The sequence below is a fragment of the Pongo abelii genome, chromosome 6, assembly GCF_028885655.2.
Source record: "Pongo abelii isolate AG06213 chromosome 6, NHGRI_mPonAbe1-v2.0_pri, whole genome shotgun sequence".
Taxonomy (NCBI): Eukaryota; Metazoa; Chordata; class Mammalia; order Primates; family Hominidae; genus Pongo; species Pongo abelii.
In genome coordinates this window covers 2,892,437-2,906,952 of record NC_071991.2, presented here as the reverse complement: position 1 = coordinate 2,906,952, position 14,516 = coordinate 2,892,437, and the positions used below count along the sequence as shown (strand labels likewise).

The following is a 14,516-nucleotide window of genomic DNA, read 5'->3' as shown; positions in this document are numbered from 1 at the left end:
GCTGTGTTGCCCAGGCTGGTCTCGGTCTCCTGGCCTCAAGTGATCCTCCTGCCTTGGCCTCCCTCAAATGCTGGGATTACAGGCATGAGTCATGGCGCCCGGTCTGCCTCTGCCCTCTCTAGGGTGCCTGGGGACCGTGGGAGTGGGAACTCGGGCCAGCTTCTGGGGATGGGGAGTGGGGGCTTGGCACTTAGCCCCCTCCTGGATGTGCCCTGGCAGAATGGTATCTGTCCATTTCCCACTGGAAGATTTGTGGGGTAGGAGCCCAGCCTGCCCTACCCTCCGACTGAGCTTAGAAGAAGAGCAGTGGAGACTGGACAGGAACCAGCTATGAGTCTCTTTTTACTTTTCTTTTTTTTTAGAAAGGGTCTCACTCTGTTGCCCAGGCTGGTCTCAAGCCATCCTCCCACCTGGGCCTCCCAAAGTGCTGAGATTACAGGTGTGAGCCACACTTTCTAATAGGAAAACTTCAAATGTATGCAAAAGTAGAGAAAATAGTGGAATGACCGTAAAGTACCTACAGCCCAACTAAAGCAGTCATCAATTCTGTGCGAATCCTCTTCACGTGTGCCCTCCCGCATGGTCTCCAAGCAAATGCAACTTTGTGTAGTTGCGTTAGGAAACGTTTGAGGATGTATATGAGTGGCTAAAAGATAAGGCCTCCGTGTAAAAACAACTGCGGTACCATTAGCAAACCTAAACATTAGTAATAGCTCAGTATCACCAGATATCCAGTGTTCAGAATTCCTTCATTGTGGCATAATTGTTTTGTTTGTTTGACTCGACATACATTGCAATGAATCTCCAGATTCTCCTTCTCTCTCTTGCTTCCTTTTTTCTCTTTGCCATATTTGTGAAAGAAGCTGTAGAAGTCGGCCAGGTGTGATGGCTCACGCCTGTAATCCCTGCACTTTGGGAAGCTGAGGCAGGAGGATCACTTGAGGCCAGAAGTTTGAGACCAACCTGGGCAACATAGCAAGACCTCAGTGCCACAAAAATGAACACATTAGTTGGGCATGGTGGAGTGCACCTGTAGTCCCAGTTGCTTGAGCGGCTGAGGTAGGAGAATTGCTTGAGCCTGGGAGGTCGAGGCTGCAGTGAGCCATGTTTGGGCCACTGCACTCCAGCCTGAGTGGCAGTCAAAAAATAAAAGAAAGAACCATAGAGTTGATAAAGTCAGGGTTCCAGGCTCTCAGTACTGTGTGGCTCACACCTGTAATCTCAGCACTTTGGGAGGCCCAGGTGGGAGGACTTCCTTTCCTTCTTTCTTTCCTTCCCGCCTTCCTTTTCTTCCTTTCTTTCTCCCTTCCTTCCTTTTTTCTTTTCTTCCTTCCTCCCTCCCTCCCTCCCTCCCTCTCTACCCTTTCCTTGTCCCCTCACCACTTTTTCCCAAGCCCATTTTGGGGAAACCAAGTTAGAGGCGAGGACAGTCATCTCAAAGCAGAGGCAGAGAGAAGTTTGCCATGCCAGAAAACCTGCCTAGATACTAGGTTTTATGGTGCCTGGGAGATTTTAAATTTAGCAAAGCCCGGTAGAAACCTATCGAGTACATTTCTCTCACTTACCCATAAGGACTCCTGCCTCAGCCCTGGAGATGAAGTGATGCCTTCCTGGGGTCTCTATGCTGGAAACCTGGCCTCCAGACTTCCAGGCCAGTATTCCCACTTGACATACTTCTCATGGAAATGTTTCATTTTAATGGAGCTCCTTTAGGATTGTGAAGGGAAGAAAATAATTTGATAAAACACCCTTTTTCATTTTACCTCTTTGCAAAGCCTCTCAGTGCGTCAGAGCTCTGGTCAGATACTTTGTGAACTTTGAAGACTAGGTGCCCAGCTTAGCTCACTGGGAGCATCTGTGTTAAAGTGCATTTGGCTGTCTCAGGGCCTGCCCTCTAACTTCTCTGTTAAAGATCCTGATTTTATTTTTGCTGCTTGCCCAGACCTCAGAACCAGGCAGGCATAAAAGTATAGCAGTTTGACTGTCTATAGTTTCTTCCAACTCAGAAGATGGAGAAAGTATTGGGAAACATAGAATCTGAAATCTAAATCCGTGTATGAAATGTGTGTTAGAAAACTCAACCTCTTGGCAGGAGAATGGGGTGAACCCGGGAGGCAGAGCTTGCGGTAAGCCAAGATCGCGCCACCGCATTCTAGCCTGGGCAACACAGTGAGACTCCGTGTCAAAAAAAAAGAAAAAAAGAAAACTCAACCTCCTGATGCATAGAAACATTAACTTCCACTGACTTTCTTATCAGCAGAAATAAAATGTGTTAACTGGTATCCCAGTTCTTCCTTTCTAGCTTTTTTACTAATTATAGTTCCATATTAAACTAACTTCGTGTGTCATGACCATTTCAATAACAGTTAGAAATTCATCTTTCAATTTAAAACCAAAAGTCGTTTCCTCCTCTTCAACCCCCACCCCTGCATTTTTATTCGAACAGATCACTTTGAGAAGAGACTTTTTTTTTTTTTTTTTTTTTTTTTTGAGACAGAGTCCCATTCTGTCACCTAGGCTGGAGTGCAGTGGCAGGATCATGGCTCACTGTGGTCTTGCCTCGCCTCGTGGGCTCAAGCAATCCTCCCACCTCAGCCTCCCAAGTAGCTGGGAATGTAGGTGTGTACCACCACACCCAGCTCATTTTTGTAGAGATGGGGTCTCACTATGTTGCCCAGGCTGGTCTTGAGCTCTTGAACTCAAGCGAACTACCTGCCTCAGCCTCCCAAAGTGCTGGGATTACATGTGTGAAACACTAAACCTGGCCAGGGAAGACACTTTAAATAAATTACTCTGCGGTGCCTTTAGTACTGGACATTTGAATGATACTATTTAGAATAATATTTGTGGCTATATAGAGGTTTAGTGTTGACAGGCGCTTTCTAGAGCATGGACTGTGTGCTATACACATCGTGCCTGATCCTTTCAAATATGGTGTTGAATTTTCATAATGCTTCAGATGGTATTACTTCATTTAGTGAATGAGAAAATTGAGGATAGAGACGTTAAAATCTGTTCAAAGTCAGCTACCTAATTAGCAGATGTCAGAGCTAGGAACTAAACATGCTTTTTTTTAGAAATTAAAGTTTTGATTTTGAGATAATTCTAGAGTCCTATGCAGTTGTAAGAAGTACTAGAGATCCCACGTACCCTCTGCCAGCTTTCCCTCAGCGGTAATGTCCTGTAAAACTAGACAGCACAATCTTACAACCAGGATATTGACGTTGATACAGTCACGATACAGAGCATTTCCATCAGAGAAGGACCCTTCATGTTGCTCTTTTGTAGCCACTCTCTCCCCTTCCTGTCCCAGACCCTGGCAGTGAATAATCTATTCTGTTGTTGTTTAGAGACAGAGTCTTGCTCTGTTGCCCAGGCTGGAGTGCAGTGGCGCAATCTTGGCTCACTGCAACCTCCGCCTCTGGGGTTCAAGCGATTCTCCTGTCCCAGCCTCCCAGGTAGCTGGGATTACAGGCACCCACCACCATGTCCGGCTAATTTTTGTATTTTTAGTAGAGACGGGGTTTCACCATGTTGGCCAGCGTGATCCCTAACTTCTGAACTCGTGATCTGCCCGCCTCGGCCTCCCAAAGTGCCAGACGTGAGACACCGTGCCCGGCCTCTATTCTTTAATTTGATAATTTTGTCATTTCATAAATGTCATGGCCAGGCGCAATGGCTCATGCCTGTAATCCCAGCACTTTGGGAGTCCAAGACAGGCAGATTGCTTGAACCCAGGAGTTCAAGACCAACCTGGGCAATATGGTGAAACCCCATCTCTACAAAAAATACAAAAATTGGCTGGGTGCAGTGGCAAGTGCCTGTAATCCCAGCTACTCAGGAGGCTGAGGCAGGAGAATCACTTGAACCTAGGAGGCAGAGGTTGCAGTGAGCAGAGAGCACGCCACTGTACTCTAGCCTGGGCGACAGAGCAAGACTCCATTTCAAAAACAAATTAGCCCGGTGTGGTGGTGCACACTCTAACCTGGGAGGCAGATGGGAGGATCACTTGAACCTGGGGGGAGAGGTTGCAGTGGGCCAACATCGTACCACTGCACTTTATCCTGGGTGACAGAGTGAGACCCTGCGTCAAAAAAAAAAAAAAATTTCTTGTTCTCTCTCTTTTGTTGATTTCTGGTTCGACTCCAATATGGACAGAGAGTATACTGTGTATGGTTTCACTTCTTTTAAATTTCTTGGTTTATTTTCTGGCCTAGGATATGGTCTTTTTGGCAGATGTTCTGTGGTCTTCTGTTAGTGAACGTTCCATAAGTACATGATAAACGCGTATGCTCGTTTGGTGGAATGTTCTACATGTGTCAGATCTTGTTGATTGATAGTGGTGTTGAGTTCTGTATCCTTGCTGATTGTTCAGTAGTTCTGTCAGTTAAGAGTCCTCAACTATAATTGTGGATTTGTCTATTTCTTTTTTAGCTCTATCAGTTTTTGTTTCATGTATTTTGAGGTTCTGTTGTGTGGTGCATAAATGTTTAGGATTATTATATCTTGATAGATTAACCTTTTTTATTATGTAATGTCCTTTTTTCTCCAGTAATTTTCTTTGAAGTCTCCTTTATCAGATATTTTAATATAACCACTTCTGTTTTTATTAATGCTTTCATAATATATATTTTTCCATTCTTTTAATACCCTTGTTTTGAAGTGAGTTTCATGTAGACAGCATATTGTTGCATCGTATTTTTTAATCCACTCTTTACATTTAGGGTAAAGTCATTATTGTGACTGTTACTGTCTTAGAGACAGGGTCTTTTGCTATTGCCTAGGCTGACGCGCAGGGGCACCATCATGGCTCACTGTAGTCTTGACCTCCTGGATTCAAGCCATCCTCCCACCTCAGCCTCCCTAGTAGCTGGGACTACAGATGTGCACCACCACACCCAGCTAATTTTTAATCTATATTTATTTTTTGTAGATAGGTTTCCACTATGTTACTTAGGCTGCTCTTGAAATGCTAGCCTCAAAGCCATCTTCCTGCCTCCGCCAAAGTGCTGAGATTATAGGCATGAGCTATCCTCCCTGGCTGATTTTTTTTTTTTTTTTTAAGTATAATGCTTTGTATTATTTTCTTGGTAGTTCCCTTAGGTTTACAGTATACGTATGTAACTTATCCCAGTCTCCTGGCCAAAGTGCCGAGATGACAGGCATGAGCTATCCTCCCTGGCTGATTGATTTTTTTTTTTTTTTTTAAGTATAATGCTTTGTATTATTTTCTTGGTAGTTGGCCTTAGGTTTGCAGTATACATATGTAACTTATCCCAGTCTCCTGGCCCTGGTGTTTTACAGCTTTAAGTGTAGAAACTTTACTTCCGCTTGAGTCCATTTACCCGCCCCACTTCACTATAAATGTGTTAGCACTTCTTAACAGACTTTGAATGCCACATCAGGTGGTTTACTTCAGTCATCAACTGTGATTTTAAAAACTCTTTAGGAGTAGGAGATTATATTTATATCATCTTTTCCCCCCTTTTGACTGAATAAAATTGCCCCTCTTTTTACCAATTCTGATGGTCTTCTTTCTGAAGCTCTAAGCCTTCTTCTCTTGTCATTTCCTTTCTGTTTAGAGAACTTCCTTTAGCCATTCTTTAACGATCAGTTTGCTTGCAACAGATTATCTTAGCTTTCCTTTGTCCAAGAATGCCTGTATTTCCTCTTCATTCCTGAACGATACCTTCACATTGTTTCGGAAGAGAAATCTACTGTCGTTTGAGTTGGTCTCCTCTCCGAGTTCATGCATTGCTCCTCTCTGGCTGCTTTGAAGAGTTCTGTGTTTAGTTTTCAGAAGTTTCATTATGATTTGTCTTGGCACAGGCTTCATCCCATTTATTATATTTGGGATTTGCCTGGCTTCTTGAATCTGTACATTTATGTCTCTTGCCAAATGTGGGAAGTTTTCAGCCATTATTTCTTGAATGACTGTTTCATTCCGTCTCTCTCCTCTCCTGCTGGGACTCCGACATAGGGCTGTTAGCACTTTTGTTAATGACCTCCGGGTCCCTGAGACCCTGTGGCCTTGTTGAGTGGGGTTGGAACATCAGCTCCCCTCTGGGCCTTGCTGATTCCAGGGAATGGGAGGGGGTAGCAAAGCGACAGCTAGTCCAGCCTCCCCCCGCCACCACCTTCCCATCCCCTCTTTCTGCCTCATCGTGGGGGGCGCACTTCCCCACTGGGCCCTGCTGACACCACCCTGGTGAGGGAATTGGAGCACCTCCTGCTTCTTCCAGGCAGAGAATGGGAGATGAGATCCTTGCTTGGCCCTGCCAGCACTATTTGGCGTGCCACTTGGAGCATGTCACCTGGTTCCTTGAGGGTTGAAGATCAATTTCCCCCTCAATCCCACTGAAACCTCAGTGGGTGGTGTATGTGGTTTCTCTGCTGATGTTTTCTCTTGTATTTGTTTTTTGTTGTTGTTGAGACGGAGTTTCACTCTTTTTGCCCAGACTGGAGTGCAATGGCCCAATCTTGGTTCACTGCAACCTCCACCTCCTGGGTTCAAGCGATTCTCCTGCCTCAGCCTCCCGAGTAGCTGGGACTACAGGCACGCACCACCACGCCCAGCTACTTTTTGTATTTTTAGTAGAGATGGGACTTCACCATGTTGGCCAGGCTGGTCTCGAACTCCTGACCTCAGGTGATCCACCCACCTCGGCCTCCCAAAGTGCTGGGATTACAAGCGTGGGCCACCGCACCCGGCCTTCGCTTGTTATTTGGAATAGGATGGGCATTGCCAAAAAGGTCTGCTGTTGTAAGAGCATCCTTTTCTGTGTCCTTTGGCCAAGAACAGGCTCTTCTTGGAGCTCTTTTTCTCTGTACCTTTTGGCTGTTCCAGCTTGGAGGCTTTTGCAGCACCCATCCTGAATAAGGAGGCAGTAAGGACACCCAGAGAACTCACTGCCTTGTTGTCCCTCAAGTCCTGAGGTCGCTGGGGAGCCTGCCACCTTCTTTCTACCTTCTTTCTGCACTTGCTGGTTGTGTTACATTCAGAGCTTTCTTTTTAGCTGTAAGTGGGCAGACCTGGGAGGAGTACAGCTGTTACTTTGTGGAAGTCTCCATCATCCTGGTCTTTTTATTCAGTGTCTGGGGCTTTTCCATCTTGATCACAGTTGTGCCTGAATTTGCACATAAGATTTCTGTTAGATAGTGCGAGGACTTCATTACCTCACTCTATCCTCTGCAGTCCATTATTTGAATCTACTAGTTGCTTTGATTTTTTTTTTTGTAAAGATTGCCAGTAAGACTTTCTAGTTTATTCTTTTTTCTTAAACAATATTCAAGTGTATTAAACAAAATTTTTTAAGTATTATAAAATATTTAACTTTCGTTAGCTTCAAGGTTTATGCTGCTCCCAAATTTTGCATACAACTGAACTTTCAAATCTGCTCACACTCACTGAATTGCTTCGACTTTGGATTCTAAGGCGTCAGTTGCTTCTTGCAAATTTTTATTTGCTGCTTCTAACATTTCCTGTGTTTCTTCTTGAGAATTGGTAATGAAGACATCACCGATGTGATAAGGCATCATTAAGCAGTCAGCATCTGCAAGCATGGTACCGTCACAAGCATCTTCTACGTTTTGGAGTTGTTTTTGTTTTACTTCTATTTCTTCCTTCAGCTCTGTGATTCTACTTGTATTCCGTGCAAATTTGTTTATCTTTTGTTGCTCTTTGAAAGTAACATTGACATCTTCTGCAGCCGTCTTCTTCATGGTGGCCACCATCTTGGGACTGGAGAACAGCATGAGACAATGGCCCACTTTGCCCCCAAGCGCGCTGTTACTCCCTGTCAGCCTAGAATTCCCCGGCAAATATAACCCTGTCTCCACATTCCCTCCCCTTGGACCTATGGCCAATGATCCCTAAAAGCTGGGACACAGGGAGGAAATGTCACCTGGAAGGACTTGGTACATGCCAGTTAAAGGGACCGGCAACCCCCGTGGGCTGACATCAGCGGGAGTGTGGTGAACAGCCTAGTTTATTATTTTTATTTTTCTAATTCTACAGATGATATCTCCTCACTTCCTGACTGGGCTGTCCTTAAAGTTTGTGTATTTTGTGTTTCCAAAGTTGTGTAATAATGCCTGGTGGTGGTGTGTGCCTCAGGCTGTTGGAAGACATCAGGCCAGCTTAGATTTATCTCACGGTGGTTCCATTCCCTGATGTATGTGTGATGCATTAAATTCCAAGAGCGTTTTAATTACTAAATTTCACATCCAGTTAGAAGTGGATAAAATGTTAGCTGTCTGAAGGTTCCTTGTTATATAGACTAGAAGTCCTAACCATCCACATGATTGCATTAGTGTAGCCTTTAGCGACCCCAAGGTAGATCTGTCTTATACGCAAATGTATAGTCACACGTCGCAATGTGTAGTTACGCATTGCTTAATGACTGGGATTCCATCTGAGAAATGCATCGTTAGATGAGGTTCTTACGCAAACATCCTAGAGTGGACCTATACAAACCTAGATAATATAGCTGACCGTACACCTAGGCCTATAGCTCCCAGACTGCAGACCTGTACAGCATGTTACTATACTGAATACTGTGGGCCATTGTAGCACCATGGCAAGCATTTATGTATCTAAACATAGAAAACGTGCCGTAAAAATCTGGTGTTATAACCTTATGGGACCACCATCCTATATGTGATTCATCTTTTACCAAAACATCATTATGCGGTGCGTGACTGTTTGGCAGATTTTAGAAACTTTTTGAAGAATTAGATGATTAGAATGGGTGGTCTCTTGTTGCCACTGAAACAAAAAAATCAAGTTCAACAAAATCTCCAAGGCATTGTGCTAGGCGCTGGTGCAGAAGGGATATTCCGTGCGTATTGCAGAGCCCCTACTCTCCACTCACTCTCTCAAGCTGGGGAGACAGTTGCACAAGTAACTTTAACATACAGCGTGAATGGATACCATGTTAAATGCCACTAGAGAGGTGTTGCAGGAGGCCAGAGGGGAAGATTAATTCTGGCTGAGGTATCTAAAAAAGCCTTATCGAATTGTGATTTGAGCTGGCCTTTGAAGGTTCCATAGGATTTCAGCAAGTGGAGAAGAATACGCAAATGAGAACCATCTTAATGCCTTTACATTTATCAGCTAACACAGAAAATTCGAATACATAGAGATACTAAAGAATCAGAACTTTCTAGTCCACAGGAGTGGTCGTGATGTAGTGGCTTGCTTTAGACTGCGGTCGCAGCACTCTAGCTGAAAGTCGTGGCCTTCTCCCTAGAAAATTCATGTATCTGTGTAGAATTTCAGGGGAGTGTTTGGACATCCTGAATCCCAAGAGTGGGCCTACTAGTGGCCCATGCACTGCAGATTAACAGCTTTTGTTGTAGAATATCAGAGATTATGTAAAAATTTTGGAAATTAAATTTTGTTTTTTTAAAGAATTGTTTGCTGTATCACATGTACTTTTTGCCAAGACGTATGGAACTTTGAAGAAGCCTCCTCTGCTGTTCTGGCCTTTAAGAGTCTGTTTCGGGAGTTCAGAAGCGCCTCTTTGGGCTTGATGCTGCAGCGGGTTTGCGTGGCAACGGAAGCATACATCTGCTTCTGGGGTCTGGAAGCACAGTTGGGTTTTTATGGCCTTGTTGGCAAATTGCATTTAACAGGTTTACCTTATGCTTTGACATACGGGGTTGGTCCTTTTGTAATACCAAAAAAACAAAACAAAACAAAACAAATGCAAAAACATCTTTTTCCATCAGCTAAATAAATCCAGAGAGACTCCTCTGGCCATTTTTGGGGATTCAGAACACATGAGTGATTGGTCTTGTCCCCCAGTTTTCGAGTTTACATGTTGATTATCTTAACGAAATAATTAGGGGGAGCAGGGTTTGACCTTCATTCATCTGTCATGTGAGATTTGGAACCTAGCTGTGCTTGATGTGAGATAGTGTTCCGTTGACAGCTCGTAATTATTTTCTGTTCTTACTCAGTTGAGAGTGGGTTCATGGATCGTATCAGTTTTAAATGGAACTGAAGATTTAAACTTCTGGCTTATCTAGAGATGTAATTATAGGGTGATGTTCAAACCAAAGAAGCTGATGTTGTGTAATGGACCTAGGGCTTAACTTGCATCACCTGAAGGGCAGTGTCATTCCATAATGACAGGCCGGCTCATTTCATGCTGTAACTATTATGGTTTGTTTGTACTTAAAAGAAATGGAGGCTTCAAGTGGGCTGGACAGAGCAGCTGCTCAGGACCACTGGATTGCCTTTTAATCCTAAAAGCCGAGTGTGAATATTCATTGCTGACCGTGTGATGGGTTAGTCTTTCTCTCTGTGAGGATAAATGCTCAGGTGTGTCCAGGTTTTGCAGAATGGAAAACATGACTTGTATCCTGTGTTAGCAATTAGAGAAGCCCACGCTTCTGGTTGATTCCGTTGACCAAATGCGTTTGGAACGTCTGCTTTGGAAGGGCGGCATCCAGAGGACAGAGAAGCAGAGTGTGGGAGCTCTTGCAAGCAGCTAGAAAGGTGCTGGAGGGCAGCACATCCAGCCGCTCTGGACGGCAAGGGGAAGAAAACGTCCCTGACCCCCACTTTCTTAAGTAGAGACCAAATAGACGGCACCTGTCTGTGAACGTCAGCATCTATTTTACTGTCTAGTCTGAAGTCCGCAGCACCAACTTTGTCACGTGGCCCTGTTACATCAGACCACAGCAGCAGAGAACCAGCCGTAGTGGGTATTTGCTAGTGGTAGTGTGCCAGGCCCGGGTAATCAAATAGCTACTTAACCCAAACTGAACAGAAACTAAGCCCGAGGAACACTGAGACCCAAAGAATCTGTGCTAATTCTCTCGGCACCGTGGTGGAGCGTTCCAGTGAAGAATCTGTTAATTCTCTCGTCACCGTGGTGGAACGTTCCAGTGATGGTGCATGGCACGGACTCTTCGCAGCCCTCGAGTGCCTGTTTGGGGCAGTCAGTGGAGGTTCCCTGGTCTCACCTGGGAAAGGCCAGGCTAGATGCCGGGTCCACGGGAGGACCTGCTCTGTCGTTCAGAGCTAGGCTTTGTGCTCTGCTGTGTGTATGGTAGTGAGTGGAGGAGACACAGTCCTGGCCTCGTGGAGCTGATTCCTAGTTCGCTTCTCTGGGGACAGGAAACACAACGGGAGGACAGGGCATGAGCTGGAACATCACTGGGAAAGTCACTTGGAGAAGAGGGGAGCCCTTGCCTAGTGGAAGAGGCCTTTCAACTGTCCATAAGATGGATGAAGACATCCACCTGGACTAGTCTAACGATGTCCTGGGGCCAAAATCAAGGATTCGGGCTGCGGAGAAATTTGTAACAAAACAGTTTGATGCTCAGTCAAGGTGAGATACTGGCAGTCACTGACAACTCCACGGGATGCAAATTACATTCATTTTAAAGGTAAAATTTTGCACATGTTTGTAGACAAAATACACAGTATTCCAAGCAAAACCCTTGTGATAAGGGAGTCATTACTTAAAGTCTCACCTGCCTTCCGGTTTTCATTACGGGTAAGAGGGAATAGCTGGTTCAGATGTTTATTTGTATAATACTTATTAACAAGACTTTTAATCTGTGTTTTCCACTCATGCTCAGTTTTATATCTACAATTTTTGGCGCACATGAGGTGACTAGTAACTATTTATATTTGTGTGACCACTTGTGTTTTTTTTTAAGAAAATGAAGTTCCAGGCCGGGCGTGGTGGCTCACGCCTGTAATCCCAGCACTTTGGGAGGCCGAGGCGGGCGGATCACGAGGTCAGGAGATCGAGACCATCCTGGCTAACACAGTGAAACCCCGTCTGTACTAAAAATACAAAAAAATAGCCGGGCGTGGTGGCAGGCACTTGTAGTCCCAGCTACTCGGGAGGCTGAGACAGGAGAATGGCGTGAACCCGGGAGGTGTAGTTTGCAGTGAGCCGAGATCGCACCACTGCACTCCAGCCTGGGCGATAGAGTGAGACTCCATCTCAAAAAAAAAAAGAAAATGAAGTTCCATAATTTTAGTTTTAGGGTGGGGAGAGGAACTGTTCTGATGACTTGACTTGATTAGATAGATATGGATCGAAAACTCTGTTAAAAGTATGGAGTGGTGTGGACCAGGAGGCAAAACTCCCTGGGAGATGAGCTGGTCAGAATTGAGAAATAGAAAACTAGTCATTTACCTTCTTATCAGTACTTATCTGGTATGACTGTAGCACAATGAGACTGTTTTTAAACATACCAGGACTGCCGGAACGCACTAGTTAAAGCAGATGCCTCATGAAAAGTAATCATCTTGGGACACCAAGTCAACAAATGCCTATTAAGTGTGTGTTTATGTGCTAGGTACTGCAGAAGCTGAGGAGATGAGAAGAAGGCCTGGAAGGAATGATACCCTGATACCTTCTGTGTGCATTGGTAGCTTTTGTTTTTTGTTTTTTTGTTTCATTAATTTTTTTGAGACAGGGTCTTGCTCTGTCACCTAGGCTGAAGTGCAGTGGTGCAATCACAGCTCACTGCAGCTTCGACCTCCTGGGCTTAAGTGATCTTCCGACCTCAGCCTCCTGGGTATCTAGGACACAGGTGCACACCGCCATAGCCCGCTTGGCAGGGAGCTTGTGTTTTTGAAGCACTTTATCTGTTATGTCTTTGATCCTCTGAGTAAACCTGTAAGGTCAGGTTGGGGTTTACTCTGTTGGGAGAGATTCTCACTTTCCTAGCCTCGTATTTCCTTGCAGAGAGATCTCAGCTACTGTGATTCTCTTGCCTCTCCTGCCATCCCTTAGCCCCCTTTGCTCAGGGAAGGAGTGACTTGCTTGACTGGTGGATTTTGGGGAAGGCAGTAAGCCGGCGGGGCTCAGGCCCTGTAGATTCCCTCCAGATTCTCTCTTTGGGAGCCGCCCTGCCCACAGGGGACATGCCTTCCTCCTGCCAGAGCTATAGGGCCACCTCCCCTGCGTTTGTCCCACTATGGCAGTGGTCAGGAGCCTACTTGGCTAAAAACCCAAAACCAAACTCTTTAGTCAGAAGGCCAGTATTTTCATCTCCATCCACCTGACTCCTGTTTTGATTTCCAAATGGATTCTAGACTGGGAGCAGAGGAAGAAATATTGACTCGTATGAGCATGAACACAGCACCTGAGGCAAAAAGAAGATTCTAGGGTGTGTAGTGCATTTCCTGACCCCAGCCCCAGTCTCTAAAGGTAGTACTGAGGCAAGAAAGAGCCGTTGTAACCCTAAACATTCTGATACCTTCCCATCTAGAGAGAAACAGACCCAGAGTCGGGAATACAAGCCGGGGAAAAGTTCAGGGAGAACACTCTAAAGGAAAGGGCCCTCGGTGGAGGCAGGAAGTGTGGAGGCACCCAGAGCTCTGTGCTGACCACAGCTCAAGGCAGGAGTCCACTGGAGGTTGGGACACTTATTAGCTAGCAGGAGAAAATCCACTAGCCCCAGACAAGTTCCCAGCTTTCATCATCTCCCTTTCCTCAGACGGGGATTGAAAGCAGCATCCGTCTGTCAAACTCTAGTTCTGGTCCGAGAAGACAAACCAGGTAGAAATAGAATCAGGAAAAACTGGCCTCGAGCATGTCTGAGAACAGGCTGGTGGAGGGCTACCACAGGGACGCTGGAAAGGGATGACATGGCAGCTCCGAAACACCGTCCCAAAAGAAAAGAGGGTGAGAGGAAAAATAGCACGCAAAAGTCAGATGAAAAACAGGGTAAGAAGAGAAACTATGAAAGAGAAGTAGCCTGCCCAAGAGTGCTCTATATTGTATACGAATAATAAGCATATAGATGATATAAAACAAGAGCTCCAGGATATGAGAAAGCATTAACATGAGATGCAAAGGGAAATGGCAGAAGTAATGAGATAGATTGAAAACTGAGCATCGTCATAGATCTCATAGATGCATTGGAGACAGGAAGGAACTGAATAGTAATGAACAATGATGCAAGGGGATGTCTCTGAATCCTACCCACTGTCAGCGTCCCCCTGGCTGTGGAGTTGGGAGTCAGAGAGACACTGGACTCCTTCAGGCATTTGCCCAAAAAACATGTACCTAAACCTCAGTATTCAAAGAAGCCTTAGTTTTTCTTATCTCTCCCCACAGAGGGAAATACGGGTGGAGGATTTCCCAATTCTAGGCTTTCTCCTCCTGTGTGCCTGATTTTAAACTGCCTGGGGCAGGGACCTGTTTGTCAGGGCCAACAGCGGCAAAGGGCCTTTTGTACGAATAGCTGGTCTCTGCTCTTACGGGGGTGAGCCCTTTGTACTTCATACAATGAGCAGACCATTTTCTTTTTTCTTTTTTCTTTTTTTTTTTCTGAGACAAGGTCTGTCTCTGTCACCCAGGCTGGAGTGCAGTGATGTTATCTTGGCTCACTGCAGCCTCCAACCTCCTGGGCCCCAGCCATCCTCTCACCTCAGCCTCCCAAGTAGCTGGGACTGCAGGCAGACACCACCACACCTGGCTCACCTTTAAAAAATTTTTATAGAGAAAAATTAAGATTTTTGTAGATTTTGCCATGTT

The 14,516-nt window shown here is 45.3% G+C and overlaps 2 protein-coding genes across 3 annotated transcripts in view; one reads left to right on the top strand and one right to left on the bottom strand.

The window, feature by feature from the left end:
• The window catches only part of GNA12 (G protein subunit alpha 12), a 124,677-nt gene that overhangs the window by 849 nt on the left and 109,312 nt on the right, over positions 1-14,516 (top strand). The window lies entirely within an intron of this gene.
• Positions 7,405-11,802, bottom strand: LOC112131290 (prefoldin subunit 4-like). The gene has a single exon (XM_054545739.2). The coding sequence runs from the start codon at positions 7,753-7,755 to the stop codon at positions 7,405-7,407; it is 351 nt and encodes a 116-aa protein (XP_054401714.1). The 5' UTR covers positions 7,756-11,802.

Bases quoted from the DNA above. Each gene is read 5' to 3' on its own strand.
- LOC112131290 (XM_054545739.2), bottom strand. From the start codon at position 7,755: ATGCTGTTCTCCAGTCCCAAGATGGTGGCCACCATGAAGAAGACGGCT.